The 23,197-nt window shown below is 49.0% G+C and overlaps 2 protein-coding genes across 3 annotated transcripts; both read left to right on the top strand.

The window, feature by feature from the left end:
- The first annotated feature begins 145 nt into the window (after positions 1–145).
- LOC141932761 (cytochrome P450 2C5-like) lies at positions 146–6,625 on the top strand. The gene is made up of 9 exons (XM_074846822.1): positions 146–403; positions 813–975; positions 1,347–1,496; positions 2,279–2,439; positions 2,610–2,786; positions 2,891–3,032; positions 3,468–3,655; positions 4,350–4,491; positions 4,694–6,625. Exons 1-9 carry the CDS (start codon positions 221–223, stop codon positions 4,885–4,887), a joined length of 1,500 nt encoding a protein of 499 aa, XP_074702923.1. The 5' UTR covers positions 146–220; the 3' UTR covers positions 4,888–6,625.
- A 1,836-nt stretch (positions 6,626–8,461) lies between these two features.
- On the top strand, positions 8,462–23,197 carry FBXW10B (F-box and WD repeat domain containing 10B). Of its 2 annotated transcripts, none has more exons than XM_074846820.1 (13): positions 8,462–8,588; positions 11,412–11,621; positions 11,723–11,850; positions 12,831–12,953; positions 13,520–13,632; positions 14,074–14,277; positions 15,222–15,343; positions 15,878–16,026; positions 17,018–17,160; positions 17,892–18,050; positions 19,114–19,307; positions 20,279–20,461; positions 22,026–23,197. In XM_074846820.1, exons 1-13 carry the CDS (start codon positions 8,480–8,482, stop codon positions 22,904–22,906), a joined length of 2,718 nt encoding a protein of 905 aa, XP_074702921.1. In that variant the 5' UTR covers positions 8,462–8,479; the 3' UTR covers positions 22,907–23,197. The 2 variants fall into 2 exon arrangements, with proteins under 2 accessions (XP_074702921.1, XP_074702920.1); XM_074846819.1 differs by having other exon boundaries at positions 20,279–20,467.

Below are 23,197 nucleotides of genomic sequence, written 5' to 3'. Positions count from 1 at the left end.
ATGTGCTTGGCCAGAGGAAACCAACATTTCCATGTCACTGACCTCACGGGGAGTGCTGGGGGCAAGAGATGACCCGAGGGACGTGGGAAGGGCTGTGCCTATATAGAGCACAAGGAAGGGCGGAGGCAGCAGGTTTCAGCTCCTCTCTGCTCACAGCTCAGTTGTGATTTTCTCCCTGGAGGGGGAATTTTTTAATTTTTTTCCCTGCTCAGCAGCACGCATGAAGATGGATGCTGGATTGGCTGGGGTGCTCATCACCCTCCTCCTCCTCTCCATCCTGTGGTTCCTGGTCTGGAGAACCAATAAGAAGAGAAGCTGCCTGCCTCCTGGACCGGCCCCGAGGCCCATTCTGGGCAACCTATGGCAAAAGGACATCCTGCCCCTCTACAAGACCTATGAGAAGGTAAGAGAGGAGCCTCCTCCCAGCCCCATCAGGAGAGAAAGTGTCCCCTGTCAAAATAAAAGAAGAATCGTGCAGGTGACTCTTTTCCTACCTTTCTTTTCTCTTTTTCCCTCTCTCTTCTCTTGCTCTGCCAGAATTGCCTAAATCCCTGCTACTGGGAGCATAATCAATACTGTTACTGAAGTCTTTCTCCTCCTGTAAGAGACCCATAGCAGTGACATTAACCCCTCTCCGGGCTGCAGTGCTGCCGCCATCCAGAGCTGCTTCCCGGAGATGATGTTTCGAACCCCCAAGGTGGTACTGGGATCAGAAACCCCCCGGGGACAGGGCTGGGATGGAAGAAGGGGGAGGATGCCAGCTTTGAGGGAGGCACTTACTCATTCACCACAGCTCTTCTGTCCTCCCCCAGCTCAGCAGCACGTATGGCCCCATCTTCACCATCTGGCAGGGGCAGAAGCCGGTGGTGGTGCTCTGTGGGTATGAGGTGGTGAAGGATGCTCTGCTGGGCCACTATGAGGAGTTCGGAGGGAGACCTGAAATACCTCTTCTGCTGAGTCTATCGAAAGACTATGGTAGGTGTCTGGGTTTCTTCTAGACACCATTGCTCTCTGGATGAGCAGAAAGTCCCTGACTGCAGCTGGCCATGCTCGAGTCTAGTGAAAGACTCAACACCCAAGACCTCAAACACCCATTTCCCACTCTGCAAGCCTGTCCAAATATTAAGCCTCTTGTCCAAGGACAGTATTAATTCCAGTTAGCCAGTTCCAGCTTTGTACTGAGTTTCTGTAGAGATCCTCAGCCTTTCAAGGACACTGTGCACACTCCAGTGTCACTCCCTGGCTTATTGCCCTATTGCTCCCCCGCTGGGCCCAGAGCAGGGTTCCCCAATCCTGGGGAGGAACAGCAGGGTGGGCAGGGGAGTGGTCTCACTGCCTCCCTCCAGGTTTTGTCTCCAACGATGAGAAGAAGTGGCGGGAGCTGCGGAGGTTCACGGTCAGCACCCTGCGGGACTTTGGGATGGGGAAGAGCTCCATGTCGCAGCGGGTGCAGCAAGAGGCCCAGCATCTGGTGGAACTGCTGTCAGAACTCAAAGGTGACGTGGGTCCTGTCCACCCTGTCCCCTGTGGCAGGCAGAGGACACACAACAGCCTCATGGGACACGTGTAGTCCCCAGAGTTGTTTGCAATGGCTGGTGTGGATTAACCTGGTAGAGAAAAGGCTTAGACCGAGCCCCATCCCACCCAGGGAGAGCTGCAGGACTGCGGTACAGTCATGGCTTAAAGGCCAGGGTGGGAGATCCTGCTCCTGGACTGGTGCAGAGGGTGGCAACCACTCAGGAACATTTCATGCCAAAGAACAGAAATAGGAAACTAAACTTCATGGCATCGAGAATGTACAAATAAGATACTGCCCTGGTGACATGGAGGTTGTCAGGGTGATGACCTCATCTCCAACAAATCTGGGCTGCTGCCAGTGCCACCACCTCTTCAGGGCTTCCTGAATATAAGAGGAGATGGAAGCTCGGTTGTACAGTGGCTCCTCTGCTCTGACGTGTGGTGCTGGCAAGGGGTTGGTTGCCATAGGGAGATGCTCTGCAGCCCCCCAGATCCCCAGGGAAGGAGCCCAAAGTGCCTGGAGATGCCTCTGCTTTCCTCAGTCCCAACCACTGGGGAGGGGTTTAGGAGCAGGGAGGTAGCTGCCGGAGCCCGTGGCTCAGGAGGGCTCTTTGCTTTGGCTGTTAGATCCGGCAGATTCAACCAGGGCTCAGAGTTCAAAGGACAGGGGATCGGAGGGGGAGGAAGGGTGTTTTCTGTGTTGAAGCAGATAAATAACTGTTGACTTTAGATGCCTTTGCTGCCTCTTCTGTGACTGCAGGAAATGCGTTTGAGCCGATGACAATGTTCAGACATGCAGTTGCCAATGTGATCTGCTCTGTTGTCTTTGGGAGCCGTTATAGCTACAGCGACATGGTCTTTCTGGAGCTACTGAACGTGATCGGGAATTACGTCAGCTTCTTCCTCTCTCCCGTTGCCACGGTAGGCGTCCTTGCTGTGCTCTCACTCATGTCTGATGTGCTCAGGCAGTCGAGGAATGCTCCTTGGCTTTGGGTCACTCCTTGGCTTTGATGGGACAACATGACTTTGAGAGAAGGTGTGGGAGGCTCCATGCAGGCACCTGAGCCCTCCTGTGCCTCCTTCATCCACAGGTCTACAACACCTTCCCCAACATCATACATCACCTCCCAGGGCCACACAAGAAACTCCTGGCCAACTGTGAGAAGCTGAAGGACTACATCCGTGAAAGAGTCGAGCATCACAAGCTGACGCTGGATCCCAGCTGCCCCCGAGACTACATCGACTGTTTCCTTTTGAAAACAGAGAAGGTAGAGGTGGTGCAAAGAGGGGCAAGGGCTGCCCTCCAGACCTGGCTGCAGCCTGGAAAATCACCCAGACAATACTGAATCTCGTCCCCACCACATCCTTGCAGGAGAAGAGCAGCCCAGAGAACATGTACAGCAAGGAAGACTTGGTCATGTCAGTATTCGATATCTTTGGTGCCAGGACAACAACTACTAGCAACGTCCTGGTCTTCTTCCTCTTGGTTCTGACAAAATACCCCCATGTTCAAGGTAAGGGCAGCAAAGTGCGAGTGGTCCCTGTGCCTGAGGAGGTCACAGTGCAGCAAAGGCACAGACAGAGAGTCCCAGCCCTGGAGGGTCCTGTTTGGGGGGAGACCAAAATCATGCTGCACAGGTCACCCAAGGGTGAGAGCCATTAGACACAGATTCATGCAGGCCAGAGGGATCCGGGTACCTGCTCCCTTTTCTCCATCCCTGCCTGTGCAGATGGCCCTGAACCGGCCTATGACGGGTGCTTTGAACCTGCCTGGTCCGGAGAGGTGTGTGGACAGAGACCCTATTTCTGGTCTCTAGAAGGAGTTATGCCAGGTCGGTCCCTCTCAGATAGGTCACCCTTTGGCTCTAGGATGCCCATGGAGGCCAGTAAGAAATTATGGGGGGTTTTGCACAGCAAGCACCACAACTCCATGCCTGCCTTTTCCCCAGCCAAGGTCCAAGAGGAGATCGATGAGGTGGTGGGCACCAGCCGTGCTCCCAGCACAGAGGACAAGCTGAGGATGCCGTACACCAACGCGGTGATCCACGAGCTGCAGCTCTTCCACAAAAGCCGCACTGAGAACTTCCCACGGATGACGACGCAGGACGTTGTGTTCAGGGGCTACACCATCCCCAAGGTAGATGTCATGGCCCTGGAGCCTCTGTGTCCCAAGGGGAAGGGTGGCAGGGGGGCTTGAATGACATTCGCCTTTGCTGCTGGACTGTTTGTTCACTCCTGAAGGTTCCAGGTCTTTCCCAATCTTTGGTGCAGGGAGACGGCAATAACCTTTTAGTGGAGAAGTAGGGGAGGTGAACACTGCTGCCAGTTCTGCCCACACACCCGTGTCCCTTGCCTGTCCTGGAAAACACCTCTCTCCACCAGTAAGATGTGCAGGGCTGCTGGGGCTGGGAGCCTGAGCTCACCCGGGCGCAGGGCCAAGCCAGCCCCCACCTCCTTGGCAGATCTTGGGATGGCCTCCAGTCTGGGTTTGACTGCCAGCATTTTGTACAGCACCCACCTGGAAGGAACACTTCCCTCCTTTGGACTTTGTGCAGTGAGAGGGGGTTTAACATAAATCAGTGGGAATAACTCAATAATTTCTGTCTTATGAGCTGCACAGAGACTGGCAGGACCATGGGGACACCAGAGCCCCATGTTAGTTGTCCCTGCCTGGCACAGAGCCATCGCCCATCCGGGCTGCTTCCCCCACGGGCATCTGGGTGGGCGTCGGGGTGTGCACCCAGCCTCCCCCCACACCCCCCAGATGTTCCTCACTTGCTGATCCATCTCAGCAGAGCCCTGTGTCACTTGCTCCCCTGCCTCTCCCGCAGGGCACAACTGTTATTCCAGTACTTTCTTCTGTGCACTCGGATCCAACCCAGTGGGAGAACCCAAAAGAATTCGACCCAGGCCACTTCTTGGATGAGAATGGCAAGTTCAGGAAGCGCGATGCCTTCCTGGCTTTCTCGGCAGGTCAGTGCTCAGCCCTGCATGCTGCCTTTGCCAGCACCCTGCCTGCAGCAGCTCCGTGCCAGGGACCGCCAGCATGAATATTGGTTGGCACCAAAGTTGTACCCTTAATATGAGCTTTCTCGCTATCCTTTATGCCCTTTTTTCCCAAATGCCGGACGAAGCCATCAGCCCGGTGCTCACCCTCCCCTTTCTGTGCCCCCAGGGAAGCGGATGTGCCCAGGAGAGGCGCTGGCCCGCATCGAGATCTTCCTTCTCCTCACCACTCTGCTGCAGAGCTTCACCTTCCAGCTTGCTGGCGAGTACAAGGAGACAAATTTGTTCTCCCTATGGCTTGAGATAGAGAGGAGGGCGATACCGGCCAAGTTCTTTGCTATTCGGCGCCCGGTGTCCTCTTAAGCAGAGAGCAGCAAGGAGAATCACAGAATCATCTCGGTTGGAAAAGCCCTTGAAGTTCCTCCAGCCCAACCATGAACCTCACCCTGACCGTTCCCAACTCCACCACATCCCTCAGCGCTGGGTCAACCCGACTCTTCAACCCCTCCAGGGATGGGGACTCCCCCCCTGCCCTGGGCAGCCCATTCCAACGCCCAACAACCCCTTCTGCAAAGAAATCCTTCCTAAGAGCCAGTCTGACCCTGCCCTGGCGCAGCTTGAGGCCATTCCCTCTTGGCCTGGCGCTTGTTACTTCGTTAAAGAGACTCATCCCCAGCTTTGCTTCTTCTGAAATCAGAGCAACTCATGACACCATGAATGTTACAGCAGCAGCTGCCTAGCAGGAAGGCTGCTGTGAGTTTTGAGCTTCTCCTCAGAGAACTGCCAGGCATCTCCGACACGAGCTCCATGGGCAACCTGCTCCCGACCCTTCCCCTCCACATCCCAGTAAGACAAGGAAGGCAGCACTGGTTTTCCTTCCACCATATCTATCAGCTCTGACTGAGCCTCTGGCTCCTTGTGCCTCTAGCTGTCTGTAGCTTCCCGGGCTGAGCTGGGCACTCCCTCATTTTGGTGAGCGATTAAGCTTCTACAATAAAAATAACCATCATAACTGGATGCTGGTGTTTATAAGGACACTCACAGCTTCCCTGCCCTTCACAGGTGGCGTGCGAGCCAGCCACAACAGCCAAGGTGACAAGGACCTAATATTTCTGCTTCCCTGCTTTGTCCCTTCTCTGTACCCTCCAGCATTGCACACAGTCTGTGACACTGCAAATTGCGCTCGCTCCCACCCCCGCATCCCGCTGCACGGGGATGAAACTCCTGTGAACAACCTTTAGGCCATCAAAACGTTAAAAAATGACGCGTGGGAGGAAATGTGCTATAGGAGAGGGGTGCTGTGCCTGGGAAGCGAGAAGTATTTTGCCACCAAAGTCACTGCATCCTTCTCAGGGTGCTCAATGTGTCTTCTGTGCTTTAACCACCCCTGCATGGAGAGGGATTGACTTGCCAGCCCCCAGGCATGCTCCAGTCTTTATTCCAAAACATCGGGACTTTGAAGAAAAGGGTTTTTTCTTTAAAGACCCGTGCAAGGGAAAAAATGACCCAAACACATGCCCACACTGCCCAGCCTCAGCGGTGGCCTGGGCTCCTCCTTCTACTGGCAGGCAGCTGAATGTGTCTCCAGGCCTTGAAAAACCAGTCTGGTTCCCATTGCATCCAGTTCCTCCCAGGGCAAACCTCCCAGACACAGGACTTCAGCTTCTGTTCTCAGGGTGTGTTCACCTTCCCCAGGTTTTTGTGTGTCCCAGGACAGACTGAGCCAGGAAAACATTCAGTTTGTTTTAGCTTTGCCTCCACAGCTTTAATCTTCAAATGAATCTTACGCATCTCAGGAATTTATTGCTTGCTTCAAAACACTAATCCCCATGGCTCTGGCTGTGGGGAGGGCTCCCCAGGCAGGCAGCCCTGCCTGCACCAGGGACAGGCAGAGCCACCTGAGCTCCAGCAGCAGCAAAATTATTTCAGCTGGAGAAGGAGCACAGGTTTCCAATAAAAGGGCTGAGTTGCCACATGGAAGAGCTGTAGTTTAGGAGGACTATGTGGGAGAGTAGAAGAGATAAAAAAAATACTCTGCTTGCTATCTCAGCTGCTGGGCTGTGCTTCTCTGAGGTCTGTCAATATTTACCTCTGGCAAATACCCACCGGTGCTGGTTCAGCTCTGTGTACTCGCGTGCGGCTGGTGAAGTGACTCTGGGGGTTATCTGAGAGGAGCTGGCAGTGGGGGACGTGCTCCCAGGCCTCCTGTTCCCCTGGCCAGGGGGGCTGTTGCAGAGGGTATTGTCCCAGCAGTGGGGTTTGGGGTCTCTATGAAGCCTGGGACTGGCAGGGAGGCAATAAGGGTTATATGGGGTCTCAGGGCTGGTTTTGGTGGGTGTTCCCTTGCTGGGGTGTTTGTGCCTCTCTGCGAGTATCAAGTGGGGGACAGCAGGGAGCCTGCCCTGGGGAGAGGCGGCTGTGCCCTCCTGGAGGTAGGAGAGATCAGGGATGTTGGGGGGGGCTTCTCTTCCCCTGGGACAGCAGTTTCTCAATGGTGGGTGCTGCTGTCCCAGATGGACCATTTTGGAAGTAAAGATTTCTTCCTAGATGCTGTGTGAGAGGAGCATTTCTGTGCATAGGGAGTGAAATGCATCTCTGGGAGGCGTTGTGATCTCTGCAGAGGGGAACCCCAAGCTTTGATTTAATTAAACAAGCGAGAACACAGAGGCAGCCTGTAGCTGGGTTTAAAACTGGTGAAAAGGGGTGAATTTGCTGTAAGTAGCTCTTTGTGGCAGGAGAACAACCCTGCACTGGAGAAAAATGGCTGAGCCTGGAGCCCTGTTTCTCTGCTTGCTCTGCCAAAGAATTGTGCTAAAATCCCGTGTGGGGCTGCGTGTGGGATGGCAGCTTGGGTGCCCAAGCCCGCAGGGCTGCCAGCTTCACGCAGCATGTCTGTTTTGCGTGCATCAAACTTGAAACCGCTGCACCGGCAGCACTGAAATCTCCGCAGGGCGGAGAACGTCGTGCTCCCTTCCAGCGGTGTCTTTTCCACTCCTGCCTACAAGCCAAAGGGCCAAGGGGGCACAGCGGGAGCCCCAAACCTGCCCTGCTCAGAGCAAGGCCCAGGTATGTGGCCCTGCTGTCCCAACACGTTTGTGCCCGTCTGCGGGGGATGAGGGGCTACGAGTTTATTGCTGCCTGCCTGTTCTGCTGCTTCCCCACCTGGGCTGTTCTGCAAAGCTCTGTCGTCTTGTCAAAAGCTGTTTTTTTTAATGACCTAGTTAATCATCCTACCTTCTCCCCGATGATGGATGAACCAGCCTTTACTTTTATTCTACGTGCATTTTTGACTCATTAGATGACTAAATGAGGTCTTTTTTTCAACTGGGGAAAACTTGGGACGCAATCACAGAATCATTCAGGTTGGAAAAGACCCTTGGGATCATCGAATCCAATCCTCAGCCGGACTCTACAAAGTTCTCCCCTACCCCACATCCCCCAACAGCTCATCCAAACGACCCTTAAACACACCCAGGGATGGTGACTCCACCCCCTCCCTGGGCAGCCTATTCCACTGTCTGACTCAGGAAACTAGATAAAAAAATGTGTGTTTGACCTACGCAACAGCCCCTGGATGGGCTCTGCCCAGCTTACACACTACCTCTGGGTTTGTGCCTCTGAAAAACAAACACTGCGCTGTCCCAAGGCCAACTGCGCTTCCACTTCCCCGGGACTTTTAACACCCGTTTGCTTTACTTTCCAGCTGACCCCTGCTCCGGGGCTCCGCGGTGCCGGTGCCCCTGCCCTGCCCGCGGCCGCCCCGTCCCCGCTGCCTGGGCAGAGCCGCGGGGGGGGCACCACTCACCCGTTGCGCGGCTCTTAGCAGCAATACGGGCGGCGGGTTACGGTACTGGCTGTTTCCCGGCAACCGCGACGCGGCGGGGACGGGCGGGGGGAGCCCGGCGGCGGGCGAGCGGCATCGAACGGCGGGGCCGGGGCTTCGGGATCCCCGGGGATGGTGGCGGGGCCGCCCCTGGCACCACCGGCTGTCCGGGGGACACGGGGACGAGCGGTCCGGTGTGCGCCCGGGCGTGGGGACACCGGGACACGGGACACAACTTCAGGTGATGCTTCATTTACCGCTTAGCAGGCAGAAAATTGCGGCCCAAAGCCCCCCCCCCCCTCCCAGGGCAGCCAGGCTGGTGGGGTTTGATGTTTGGGGGCGCTGATGCCGCCGTGGTTTTCCCTTTAGGGCCTGTTTTAGTTATCAGCCTCGCTGGGGCTGGGCCGGCTTCCCCTGAGCTCCAAAAATCCTCTTGGGTTTCTCCCAGCTGAGCCGTGCGTGGTGGCCGCGTTGAACACGAGTGGGGCAGAGGGATGTCAGCCGTGACCCTCGAACAGGGCCCTTCCCGCCGGGACGGTGGTCCAGAGAGGCAGCACGCAGCCCTTGCCCCTCGTCTTGTCTGGGAAATGAGCTGCTGTTGGCAGCGTGGCAGGGCTGGTGTCCCTCGGGGGGTGTGGGGGGCTGCAGTCACCCTCGGTTTGTCCTGCGGATCAAGATCTGCCCCTGAGTTTTCTTGGGTCACGCTCTGGGCCAGCCCGCAGTCGGGGGAGATGCTCAGGCCGTGTCAGAGCCACCTCTAGGTACAAGCACTGTGGCCCAGGGGTGATGTGAAGATGGAGGTAACGTTACCCAGGCTCCCTTCTGTCGTCTGCAGCAGTCTGGCAGCTCCCGATGCTTGTTCCCCTCTCTAGCAGGTATTTTAAAATTCCCCATGCAGGTGGTACAAAGGGTAATTGCTGAAAGAAACAGCCCAGCCAACATAACTGTTAACTGTAGCTTTCACAGAATCACAGAATCGTCTCGGCTGGAAAAGCCCTTGAAGCTCCTCCAGTCCAACCATGAACCTCACACTGACCGTTCCCAACTCCACCAGATCCCTCAGCGCTGGGTCAACCCGACTCTTCAACCCCTCCAGGGATGGGGACTCCCCCCCTGCCCTGGGCAGCACATTCCAACGCCCAACAACCCGTTCTGTGAAGAAATGCTTCCTAACATCTAGTCTAAACCTTCCCTGGTGCAACTTGAGGCCATTCCCTCTTGTCCTATCGCTTACTACTTGGTTAAAGAGACTCATTACTACTTGATTAAAGAGACATTATTTGCCTTGTGCTCTGCAAATCTGGTATTGTTTAGGTCTCTGATCCTTCCAGGTGTAGGGAGTGAGTGGGCAAAGTGGGGGGCGAGCACAGAGCATGAAGGGTGCTCCTGGCAGCAGGAGACAGGGCCAGAGGGGATTCGGACCTGGCAGCTTCATCCTGACCCAGCATCAGCCCCTCAGGGCCAGCCCGCATGTGTGCACCCCTGTGCAGCAGCCCTGTAAATGAGGTGATCGTTAAAGGGAAGAGGAATGTGGCTAATAATGGAGTGTAGCTGACAACAGTGTAATGACAAAAACTTCCTCATGAATTTTCCTGGGCAACGCATCTCAGGAGGGGTGGTTGTGAATGAAATGTTTTAAGTAATAAAAAGCGTACTAAAGAAAGCACTGAAGGGACTAATTCTGCATAGCTAGAAGGGATAGAATAAATAATATAGCATAATTTATTTATTAGATACTTAATATACTACTCTAACTTCTGCAATCCCCTATTTCAGCTCTAAGATGGCTACTGTAAGGTTTGACTCTGGTTAATTCTTGCAGAGGAAGATGTGTATGGCTCATCTGCTGAATCCCAGAGCACCTTCAGGGAAGACAGCTGTCCTCAGCCCCGTGCCCAGATTCCATTTCCACTAGGGTCTGCTAGCACTTCTTCTGCAGCTCTTACGTAAAACCTCATCTGCAAGAACTGGCCAGCTCAGTCTGATGGGTACCACTACCTGAGTATTTGATACTAGAGGAGAAAAATCTAGGTGTTTCATACCAGGACACAAACAACTGGCACTGCCTAGGAACAGCTCTGTTCTGGGTCAAAAGCGTGGCAGACCACGGCAGTAGTTAGCTGGGAAGTTCAAAGCGCCATGCAAGGGAGGTGATGCCATCCAACAGATGCTCGTCTTTGCTCTGAGCCAGCTCCCAGGTTTGCCGAGGTGCTGACAGCACGCACTCAGTGAAGAGATGAAAGACAGCGTCTTCCCTTCTGCTGACTGAGATGATGTTCTGCCAGGTGTAAGGTCTTCCACCAGCACAACCTGAATTTCAAAATGTAGCACTGCGGCTGGTGTTGCACCTAAAAGGAAGGAAAGCCTTACACCGTGGGGGGCTGAAGTTTGGCAGAGATGCTAGAGGCGTATGTGGACACCAGCAAAAGCTACTAATGTGAGAAAAGCATTAGCTGTGTTTACCCTTCCCTTATCTTGGAGCCAATGGAGAAATTTGTCCGCCTTTCCTTTTGCAGTGTCACAACCCAAGTCATATTTTTGCTGGTGAAAATCTAATGGCTAAAGGAAGAGAAGGTTTTCCACTCTTTTCAGGAAAGGAGTGCTATGTCCTTGGCACGAGGTTGTTTTGGCATTCCCCATAGAGCCTGGGACAGTCACCCTCCCGTGCTGGTGACTGCTGTAGATAGAGTTGGAGGAGGTAAAGTATCTTGTGTTTGTAAAGACGAAACTGTCACACTGTGTCCCCACCAAGCTCACCCAGGGTCTCCCGTGGTCCCTCTGATCACCTGATTTTTCCAGCTGCGAAGAGCCCTTGTGACCCTTCAGGGCAGTGGTGAGTGGGAAGAGTTGTCATCCTCTGCCCTCAAACCCCGCTGGTGTGAACTGTCCCCGCAAGATCCTGAGTGTTTTTGGCATTTTCCTTTGAAGGGCACAGTGCCAAAGGGATTAGCAGAAGAGTCAGACTAAGATCGACCAACTCCTGCGGTGTGTTACTAACAACGGTGCTGTTAACACCCACCAAAGCTCACGCGCTTACAAGACTGTAAATTCCCCTGTCTTCTAGGTGGTCAACCACCAGGAATGTGCTTCTGGCACCAAAACACCAAGTGCCTCATCCAGGAGGGTGCTGATGCAGAGGACAACTCGCCTGTTATGTCATTGGCTGAGCAAGATGTCACCGTGGTTCCTGCATCTCTCCAGTCACCCTCTAATGTCAACCAAGCCAAGGACTTCATTCGCTGCCTGCCACCTCACCTGTCCATGTACATCCTGGGTAAAGCTGCTCCTGTTTTCCAAGGGTGGTTTCCCCCAAGGGTAATGAATGGTCTCTAGCGTGGATAGGGCATTAGTCAATCTGTGCCTTTAATTTCTCAGGGCTTTTGGATGAAAAATCCCTCAATGCATGTGCTGCTGTGAGTAGATGCTGGGATTTTCTGGCCAAAGAAGTCAAGAAGAAACGTGTGTGTCAAAGCATAGTACAGGAGAAGATCCTGTATTTGCAGGTATGATGCCTGGGTTTCTGCCATTATTATGCACTTTAAGAAGAGTGTGTTTTTCTGTTACTGCCCAAGGCATTAGATGGAGATGCTTTTATTAGCAGCTACCTCCCAACTTCACCCTGTTCGTTCTTCCTCCATCTGCAGAGCTAAGCCAGGTCAGATGTTTGTACTGCCACAAGTAAGCACAACAGAACAGCTTTACTGACCTTTAGAGAGCCTGTGACTCCAAAAAAGGATCAAAAGATTCTTGTAATCAAGAAAGCAGAGTTTGGTCACAAATGCAACTACTGGACTTCCAGGAGCTTGTGGAAATTGAGCAGAGCTACCTGAGGCAGCTCAAAAATGAGCTTCATTTGCCCCACATAGGAAGATGGAAACGCTAGGCTTCTTTGTGAGAAGTTGGAGCTGGTGGTTGGGACAGGGTAAAGCAGAACTTCTAGGAAAGGCTTGTCCTGGTTAGTACAGATCTGCCATACACCAAGCTAAGTGTAAGGTAAAATCCCCAAAGAGATAGTTAGGACTCTCCGCATGCTTTGATTTGTGAAGAGAGAATAGAAATCTCTGCTCTGTGCTAGCATTCAGGAAGGCTTAATGGAAGGTTTCACACATTAAAAATGAATCTTAAATATTGATAAAGATGCTTTGAGAGCCTCTCATCTCAGTGGGTTTGGATTCTGAATCAACTGAGCGCTCACCAAAGATGAGATGCACTTTTGAAATTTTGCAGCTTATTAAACGGTCAAGACTAGAATTTGGAAAAAAAAAAAAAGCAGTTATTTTTCACAAGAATTTAAATCTTATACCGACAAAGTGGTAAATGCAAACTAGGTCTCTTAGACAGTGACAAGGAGCCAGTGTGTGCAGCTCAGCTTTGCATGTACCTTCAGCGTCCCGTGGAAGTGCTGAAGCATCAGCACATGGGCAGCATCTTTCATGTGTGTGGGCTCTGCACTAACTGCGTCGCCTCTACTCGTTTGTTCCAGGGGTTGTGCCCCAGAGGAGCAGTTTCAAACTATGCTAAAACAGTCGATGTGACAATTCCACAGTTAAACGAAGAGGGTGATGTCATCGAAGTGAAAGGTCACAATTGGGGAAGTCAAACGAAGGTACGTTGGAAGTTGTTTGCCTTCCATGGATCTGGCATTTCAGTATTTGGGGAGGAAGGAGGACATGGTAGTCTTGGAAGACAGGGCAGTGAATTCGGAGTTGCTTTGCTCTTCTCCCACTCCTGCTTCTGGCTTGGACCATCGTGAGCACTTCATAAGGATAATGCTTGCTCAGCACCTTCTTGCACAGGAGGGAGCCGGCATCCCTGAACTCCTGCCATGTCCTAACGCGTCCCCCCCCTGCACGCAGAGCCTTGAGGCCAGAGTGCTGGCAAGGCTGGGCAGCATCACAAGGACACGGCCTTTTCCCCAAAGAATAAAGGGTGTAGCTGTCAGGTTTTCCATTTTTGCCACGGCACATGGCATGGGAGCAACCCTTGTTTCGGCACTGACCAGGAAGTTTCTGTGCTCTGGTTGTTCCATACCAACGCCTTCTGTCTCTCTTGGTCTCATCGCTATAGTGGGGACCAAGCTGATATGTTTAATACCATGGAATAATGCTGCGTTCCTCCCTCCCTGGGTCACTTTTCCCTACTTTTCTTTCACTTTTTTCTTTTACCTTTCAGGAGGAGGAAGGCAATCTGCAGGCAGCCTATCATGATCTGAAAACTGACACGATCCAGCTGGAGGAGAGAAATGTCTTCTGTGGCTCCTACAATATTCATGTCCTCATGGAGCAGTGAGTAGACTGCCCGGCTGTAGGGCCAAACAGCAGCTTCTGAAAACCTGTCCCATTCCCTGCGATCCTTCTGTGACAACGTACGGCTGGAGAAGGGTCTCTCAGCATCACTGTTAAGAAATCCTCAGTGACAAATCCAGTTTTTTATAAAGATACCAAGAGAAGATATTTTTAAAGACGTAAGGGCTAGTGATCCACAGTGTATCTATCACAAGGGATACGGGGCCAGGAGGAGCCCTGTCCCCTTTTTAAGCTTACCCTCCAGATACAGACTCAGGTATGAAGAACCAGGGACCTTGGTTGTAGTGCCCTGCAAAGGATTCACCCACTTAAGCGTATTGCCCATCAGGATGCTCAGTGAGGACCATTAAGCATCAGAGAAGTTCCCGTTGTACCTTGTTAGCTGGCTAAAGCTCATCTCATTCGCCATTTCTTATCTAGATCAGACCGAAGCAGAATAATCCACTACAGTGGTGGAAACCTGGTAGCCGTTGGCTCTGCAGACCGAAAAGTGAGGCTTCTTGGTACGTCGGGAATGAAAGAAGTGCCACCTCTGCTCTCTGGCCACGCTGGCAGCATCAAAGCACTCTTCCTCAATGAGAAGAAAGGGTTTGTTCTCAGTGCAAGCTTTGATCTCAGCATCAGGTGAGCAGCACTGGGTCTGTGCCCTGGTACCACCCCTTGGAAAATCCAGGAAAAATGAAACTTTAATCCTTCCACTCCAACCCTTAGGAATCCTCCTTCCATCACTTTCATTAGAGCAATGAAGAAAGAACAATAGACAAGGAAACGCATCCCCCACTCACACGGGACAGTTTCTGTTTCCCAGTTTCACCCAGTAACATAGGAAGATGTGTTGATGCACAGGTTTTCCTAAAGTATCTTAAGACACCAGATATGTTTTCCATGGGCAGTGAGATTCTGACCTTGCTAAGGTCAGCATCAAGTTCAGGGAGGCTGGATTTCTCCATGACATTTTAGAAGGCCTGTTGTGCTAAGCAGGCTCAACACCTGCTGTACAGCTGCTCCTTCCCAGGTACTGCACCCGGAAACAAGGGGTGGAGAAGATCAGCTCTTCCATCTCATCACTAAATCTCAAAAGTATCGTGATGAGGGGTGAAAAGCTAAACAGCAGGTTGCCTGGCTCTGGCATGGCAATTGCATAGGAGCATTTAACTAAAGGGGAAAGAGTTTATACTGACTCAGGCTCTGTCCTCCCTGCCCCTTCCCACTCCAAAAGGGCTGTTTGTTTAAGTGCAGGCTTGAGCTCTCTAGATAAAGTCAACAGAAATCATCTTGGTCGGTAAAGAAACAATCTTATCTGGAAGGCTCTACATTTTAAGGTTAATTGAAGGTAACTGTGACAAAGGTGAAATCTAGCTGCACGTTTCCAGGCAGTTTGGAGGCAAAAGAATATTGGTAAAAATTTAATACTAAGCCTGACTTCGTCATTCCAAATCCTCCAACACCTTAGCGGAATGACTCCTGGTTTTAACCTAGTGCGTATGGGGGAAGAGCTGGAAATAATGAGTAAGATGAATAAGCCATCAGTTAATTACTGTATTCCCTTTTTGGTTGGTCCTTTGTAGATGCTGGAATATATACAGTGGTGCTTGTGTGAAAATTTTTAACGGTCACTGTGGGACAATCACCTGCTTGGACTTATATGAAGAGAAGTTTGTGTCAGGAGCCAGAGACGGGATGGTAAAAGGTGAGAGCCAAGATTAGCAGCTTCCCAGCTGAAGGCAAACAGGAGTGAGCAATGGGCAGAGTACTTGGGAGTTGTGAAGAGTGTAACACATGCAGTGTATGAGTATGAAAGTACGTCTATAAATCAGAAGGTGAATTTTAGTATCTCGTGTTTTTGCTTCCAGAACAGCCTAAGCTGACACATGCGCACACAAGGGCTCTGATTGTGTCATTGAATAAATTCTCATTATTTCTGCTTTTATTCAGTTTTAATAGGGCTAGACCAAGTCTTGGAAGAGTTGTATTAACTTTCAGCTTTGCCAGAAATTTCCTTGTTGTGAGCTTACAGAATACGGATGAAAAGGATGTGCCATTTTCTGGACTTCACATTTAAACCCTTTGCCATGCAATTACACTCTTTAAGCCAACACCTGGCTCCATGCAGAGCTGCAGGTAGAAGGTGCAACTGTAATTCCAGTAGTATCTTTTAATTAAATCAGAAAAATTTATTGTTGGGGCATATATATTTAATATTTCTCCCCTTTGTCCCTAACAGTGTGGAGCTTGGAGAGTGGGAAATGTCTCAAGACCCTGAAGCACAACGGTGCTGTTTGGGTAGTTAAAATGGACAGCACCCGTATTGTCAGTGGGGGTGGCCAAGGGCTGGTGAAAGTCTGGTGTGCTGATACTGGCACTCTGATCAAAGTAAGTTTCTTCTTAGCTGGATAATTTTGTGCTAAATAGTCAAAAATCTTCTGTGCTAGTGTATCATAGCTTTTTGCTTTTGTTGAAGACCCAATCAAAAGCAGTCTGAACTGATAAAAGAAGCTGCGGAATTATTTGTAAGCAAATAATATAAAAACTGATTTGAAAACAACTGTCAATTTTTACCCAAATTTTGATTTGCCTTGCTTAACCCCCACCGTTACTTGATCTCTGTAGATACATTAATCTCTGCTCCTGTAGAAACATTCAAAACCTGGGAAGAGGGTGGGGAGGGCTTGGCTAACAGCTCTTGGCTAACAGCTCTTGGCTAACAGCTCTTGGGGTTGAAGGTATCGTGGGTTAGATCAAAATATGAAACTTGGGGTTGAAGGTATCATGGGTTAGATCAAATTATGAAACTTGCTCTCAGAACCAGTTTATAAAGCTGAAGCAGCTGGATACTGCTCTGCAGTGTAACGATTGAGGCCAGAGTCTGCTTTACCTTAGCAGGCGTCCAGAATTAGTTGAGAGGAGTGAAGCTCCTTCTACCTGTGGGGAAGAGAGCTGCCAGTTGAGATGCATCTCAGACGCCAGCTACCCCAGCGCCAGCTGAGCTGTTTGCAATTGCCCCTTCCACTATAGTCAGAGCAGTCCACTCTGATCTCCTGGGTGAATCCTTGTGATCTCCTGGGTGATTCAATAGATCACAAAGGTCCCAGTGCAGTAACATCTATTTAGCACATGTAATAAGGATGGAAAATGGATGTTAATTCCACGCCAGTAGCTCATCATCATCAACAAGCCCAGAATATTTCTTATAAGTGATTATAAAACTAATACAGTTATCCATAGGGTGTACTGATATATTATAATAACACCCAATAAAATGACAGTATAATATATAAGGCTGCTATTGTGAATGCCATAAGATATCTTGGCACATTTATATCCAGATTGCTGACAGTGTTGCACCTATTTCTTTACTTTGCAGACATTAGAGGGGCACCAAGGCCCAGTTAAGTGCTTGTCCTTTGATCAGTGGCACCTAGTCACAGGAAGCACCGATGGATACGTCCTGGGATGGAGCATGTTGGGAAACCTTAAGAGATGCCTAATGGCTTTCCGCCACCCTAAGTAGGAATCGGATGTGTTTCAAGTTGTATTCAACAGTCCACTAAATCTGTAAAAAAAAAAAAAAGTCTCCCTTATAGGAACACAAAACGCCTTCATTATCAGTTTTAGGATTTGAAATATCCCCACTTTCAACAATCTTCATCTTTAAAACAGTGTCAGGCACTATTGTGGTCACAACCAGTGTTTGTCAGTTAAGACCTATAACAACCTAAAATGCAAATACGCAACCGCTTGCTCACAGGTAGGGGTGGCTTAAGACTGACAGTGCATAGTCCAATATTTCAAGGATCCCAACCCGTATGCAGAAGGGGATCATGCCACCTAGTCAGCAGAAGATACTGTCTGTGTCGGAGGAGTCTCAGTTACATGCTGAACCCTATCAACTGTATATTGTTATCTTCTAAAACTTTAATTGTTTATTAGAACTGTGAAAACTGTAGCATCATATTGTTTTAGTTTAATTTCCTAGACATAAAAATGAAATTTAAAACACAGCAGATGGCCATAACGCCACTGGTTGCTCTGAGGGTGTACTGGGTTGATTTGTTTGGACATGGAGTGATTATGACGGACTTCACTACTCGGCCGTTTAAATATCTCAGTGAGCTTCTTTGTTCAGCCTGTTGATGGAGGCAGAGCTTTGCATCTCCTCCGAGACAAAAGAGGTGGTTGATCACGTCTCCTTGTGAAAGCATGATGAGTGTTCCAACACTGGCATATTGTGTTTTCAGGGAAGTTCTGTCTCTGGAGTTCCTCTATCTCAGAGTCATCAGCGGCTGTGCTGACGGAAGGATTCGTATATTTAACTACCTGACTGGCACTTGCCTGAAAGTGTTGACGGCCAGTAGCAGAGGGGATCCCATATCTTCTTTCTGTGTTGCAGAAAACAGGTTGGTGATGACAGCTGCAATCAGTCTCTGAACCAAACTAGGTAGATAACACTGTAATTTAAGGCATTATGGTTTGGGGTTTTTTTACCATACTTCTCACAAATAAGCTTTAAAGGGCTCTACTGCTTATTGACTGCTTCAATAACTTGGTTTTGTTAGCAATGGCTGAAAATAGATTTGCTTAGTCCATTCAGCAATCTACAGTTTCCTATTTCTATACAACTTAAGATATGGCATTGGAACAGGCTGCCCAGGGCAGCGGTTGAATCACTACCCCTGGAGGTGTTCGAAAGACGTGTAGGCCTGGTGCTTAGGGACATGCTTGAGTGGTGGACTTGTCCATGTTAGATTCACAGTTGGATCTGATGGTCTTAAAGGTCTTTTCCAACCTAAATAGTTCTGCGATTCTAAGGACCAACTGTAAAGCTGAATTGAGAACCCAAATTTCTTAAGGGGTTGGAGAATCAAGCCCAGGCCTGACAAAGCCTTTACCTGCCTCTTTATAAGCCAATAATGGAAAATTCTTTCAGGTTCCTTCACATCTGCACCTCTAAACTGAAGGTAGTTCCCAGCTTCTGTGTAAGCAATAGCTAAAACACTGCTGTGTTATCAATGCTGTTTTGGTCACAACTCTAAAATACAATAATCTGTGGGCTGCTATGAAGAAAACTAACTCCATCCCAGCCAGACCTAGTACACCAACTTAGGTTTAAATGACCCTAATAACGTGGTGTCTCCATTTTTTTTTGGCATTGCACTGATCTAGCTTAGTCCACTGTTGGCAATTTTCATCCTAATTATTTTAAAACTAATTTTGCCTTAGAGCTGAATGAAAAGAGCCCCGTAGAGCTCATACATAGTATGAGTTAAAATGTACCACGTCTGATTGGACTGGTCTGATGGGACTAATTGCTACTGCTCCCTTAAACAAGCGATGGTTATCTCCAGACTGTTTAAGTGCCCTCAGGTTTTGCATTGCACAGAAGCAACCGGCCCTGTTAGGTAGTAACTGCTGTGTTAATGATATCTGTGCTTTTAACAGCTTTTTCCTTCCCTTCTCCAGGCTGGTGATCAACTCACCAACTAGTCTGTTGATGTTCCAGTTTGAGGATGTCAAGTGGGACTATACCTTAGACTCCGACAGAGAGATGGTGGGGAAGAAAAAATGGCCCAAGGGGACTTCAAGCAGCACATTGCTTCAGCGAACGAAACGCCCCGACCTCGGCCACATGCATCGACTTGCTCTGAAGACACAAGGTGCTGACCAGCTCGTGCTGTCTTGCTGCATACACTGGTGGCCACCAAAAAGCTGTGGAACATCTCAAAGGATTACGTACAGCCTCTGCAATATGCTGCCATTTTCTAAAATGAGTTCAAGTACCCACTGCCTTCATCTGAATCAATTTACAGACGCTGCTTTTCTAAAGTGCAGTCTGGTAGATGTGCTGTTGCATTTCAATAGTTCTGTCATTTCCAGGCTTTTGTGAAACCTTTGTACCTCTTTAGAAAGGTTTGGTATAAATTCAACACGTTTGTCAAGACAGGCACTGTCACTTTCTAACTGAGTAATAGAGAAATCAGTAGTATTATTCATATTCTTACAGCTGGCATGCACGGAAACATGCTGCTGATTCAGTGCTTGAATTATTTATTAGAAAATACTCTAGAAAGTCATAGGACACCTGCACTCAGGATCTGCCATCACGAGGAAATGTGATTGCACATAAGCAGGCACCTTTTAAATTGTAACATGGTGATGTTATTTTTTTAAAAATCAGCAGTTATTTAATACAGTATGCATCACAAATTTTCCAGCTCTAAAATCAAACTGTATGTTGCAGATAAACTCATGGGCTAAGAAAGTTTTTGTGCCTTTAAGGCCATCAGATGCTGGCCTCCTTGATGCAGCCCTGCTTGGTAAAAGATCTACAGTTTGTAGGAACAGGAAGCAAATAGGGAGTGCAATATATTTTAATTTTAGTGGCAAAAATGTATAGGTTGAGTATACATACTTAATATTTTTAAAAAATCAACATTTGCTGTCATTCTGTGAGGTTTTCTGCTAATCAAATATCTTTGGATTATTTCTAATACCGAGGCCTTTAGAAGCTGTGATAAGAGGCAAAACCAAAGACTTGAAATCTCATCAGTTATGAAGATTTTATTTAATAAAAAAACCAATTTAACACCAGTGAAGTTTAGAGATGACTCTTCCTTCCGTTTTCTAGCTCTCTGTGATGGACTGATGAAATCAGCAGCTTGCCAGCAGCAGCAGCATTTTCTCAAGATCAAAAAGAATTTTCATGATCAGGCAGAGCAGCAGAAAAAGCTTTTCGCTCCTGGTACCACCCAGCCCCATGGCTTTGCCTCGGGAAAGTCAGCGAGAGCACGTTCTGCAAGAATCCTAGCAGGTACTGGTAAGGACTCTTCACAGCTATGTAGGACAGTAATTCTTTAAACAAGTGCACCTAAGATAACTGAATGGATTAAACAAAAGGTGAGGATCTCCAGAAGACAGGCCCGTTCTGGATTAAAGGTTTGCAGGGGTAAAACAGATCACTTTGCAGAGCCTGTGATGGCTACAGAAGCTGCTTTAGATCAATCAAATGAATAGGACAAGAGATCAGTTCTAGCTATAAAGCCTAGTTCTCTGGTATCTAGGGGTTTTTTTTTACTGTATCCTTATTCTATTTTTTTGATTTCTTTAAGAGGTGTAGGAGAATTGTGCACAAAATTTATTCAAGTAGTTGGTATTGAATCAATAGCAGTATCTCAGAAAATTGTTTTTAAAAATTATATGTAAATCGTCTCAGTCAGCAGTGACGTGGCAACCTGAAACTTGTAAATGAGATAGTACTGAGATCACAGACATGGTCTGTGGCCATATGGCATTTGTCTCAAGTTAAATTTTCTCACATTCTATATTCAGAATCTGTTGGGATCTTAAACTTTAAGACATACTCCAAAATCTTACTTCAGAAGAGCTGTACCAGTTGAAAATCTCCAACCCCAAACCCCTGGTGTTTGTAACTAAGATGCAGGGTCATGTGTATGTGCAGATTAAACAGCTGTAAATTCTGTGACAAGGAACAAGCAGTAATTTTCATTAGCTTGTTTTGCTGTATTCTGCCTTTCCGCACTGTAACTTAATGTTCTCTGAAATACATTTCCAGAGGGCAGAAGTTTGTTAACCAGCCTGGAAAACAGAATTGTATTGCAAAGCAATGACATGTGAACGGCATGACATTGCAAAGCAAAGTGACAAATTAATCACTATGGCAAGGCCATGGGACTGAGCATCTTACACAGTCTGTGTCATAATCCCCATCAAGTTCTTAGTCAAGGGCATAATCACACAATCCATCTTGATGTGTCTGTCATACAGCACAGGTCACCCCATACACCCCCTGAGACTGCAAAGCTAGGCTGTGAAGCATGCCTTGTGATTTCCAATTCAATTGAAGCTCTCGGTAGTTAATAGTTCAGAGTGGTTCTTAGCTGTTGGCTACTTCAAAGATTTCTACCAGGAACCAACTTGTCTTGAAGGCTTTTCCCAAAGCACAAACTGTAGGACGAGAAAGGGGTGTATGGGAAGAGGTGATGGGGAACCTCATTCCTTTTAGAAAGCATGGTTTCAAACACGGTGGATACCAAGCCCTCCACACACAAATACAACATATGTTATGGATACTGACTTCAGTTTGACCCATACAGGCTATGGCAAGGAACACTTCTCAGTCAGCCAAGACAGAGTTACCTCTGACATTGGCAGCGTTACTAGTGAGGGTACGGATGAGCAAACCAGAATGGGCACCACTGCCTTGTAGCTTCCTAAGCTGCCTGTTCTCTAGATAAACTGGGACCATCCATATGCCTGTCAGTCCAGCACCCATCCTTGGTCTTACTCAGAGTACTAACCCGCCCACAGCGATCACAAACTCAGCTCCAAATGTACTGCTTTATTTCTGGAAACAGATGGCAAATCTGGACATGGCCCTTCTCTCTATGCACCTGCACGTCCTGACAGGGCAGAAGCCGCTCTGCAGCATGAAAAGAGAAGAGGTCCAAGTTGTCCACTGTCCCCTGACAAGTTCCTCTTAACCACCAGCATGCTGCAGAACGCCTGCAAGGCAGCGCCAGTCAGGTCCAGTACTGAGCACACTGCAAAAGTCGGGGAAGCACGGGAACCTCCATGGGAACCTCAGCAACACCACCCTGAAATGGTACGAATATACACAACCCCTCTGCAACACAAAAAGGATCAGACAGTCCAGCTCCAACGTGCGAGATTGCACAGTGATTCTCTGACTATGAAAAGGATTTCTATACCCTTTGAAACCAAACTGCTGCAGCTCAAGCTGAAAAACTCTTTGTATGGACCCACTGTGAATTCCTCCATCCCTGCTCCCTCCCTTGTACGTCCCAAGACTTGTCGTGGTTTGCTGCAAGAAAGGAAAGCTCACAGTGGTCACAGTAAAGTCATTCCTCTCCCTCAAGATGACATCCAGTTTATCAATCCCTTTACAGCTTCTTCTGAACTGATCAAATCAGCACGTGAGAGGATTGAACAAATCAAAAAAGAAGCAGTTTCCAGGAGAAAAAAGCCCTTTTGTCTGTATGCTGCAGACCCTTCGCAGAATGACAGTGGGTTCAGGCTTCTGACAGGAAAAGAGAAGGAGGCGTATGAGGCAGCTACTGTAGCTCAGTATCAGGCACACCAGGCAAAGCTCACAGAAGATCAGCAGAAAGCGTGCAAGAAGGCCTGGTTAAGGAAAGTTAAAGGCCTACCTATAGACTCTTTTACTGGGGAGGGGAAAACACCTGCTCCTGAACTTGGGTTCAATACATTTATCTGAGGTAATCCCTTAGTCTACAAACAACGAGTATGTGAAGATTCTGGTGTGCGGCTGAGTTGCCATGTGAAGATTCCTGTGGTTTCTAAGTATAAAAGACATCTCCTCTGTAAGTTTTCCTAAGAGATATTATTGGTGTATTCCCCTATTTCTCAAGGCAGTCAATAGACTGAGTCCTCTCCTGGATTTGTCTTGCTAGACCTGCTGTTACTACAGACACAGCACTGTTTGATGCTAATATAGCTCAACATATGGCTCTACTGTGTGTGAATAATTAAAAAACCCCCAAAACAA

This window comes from Strix aluco, chromosome 21, assembly GCF_031877795.1.
Source record: "Strix aluco isolate bStrAlu1 chromosome 21, bStrAlu1.hap1, whole genome shotgun sequence".
Classification (NCBI taxonomy): domain Eukaryota; kingdom Metazoa; phylum Chordata; class Aves; order Strigiformes; family Strigidae; genus Strix; species Strix aluco.
The sequence above is the reverse complement of the archived record's forward strand: the minus strand, read 5'-3'. Positions and strand labels throughout refer to the sequence as shown.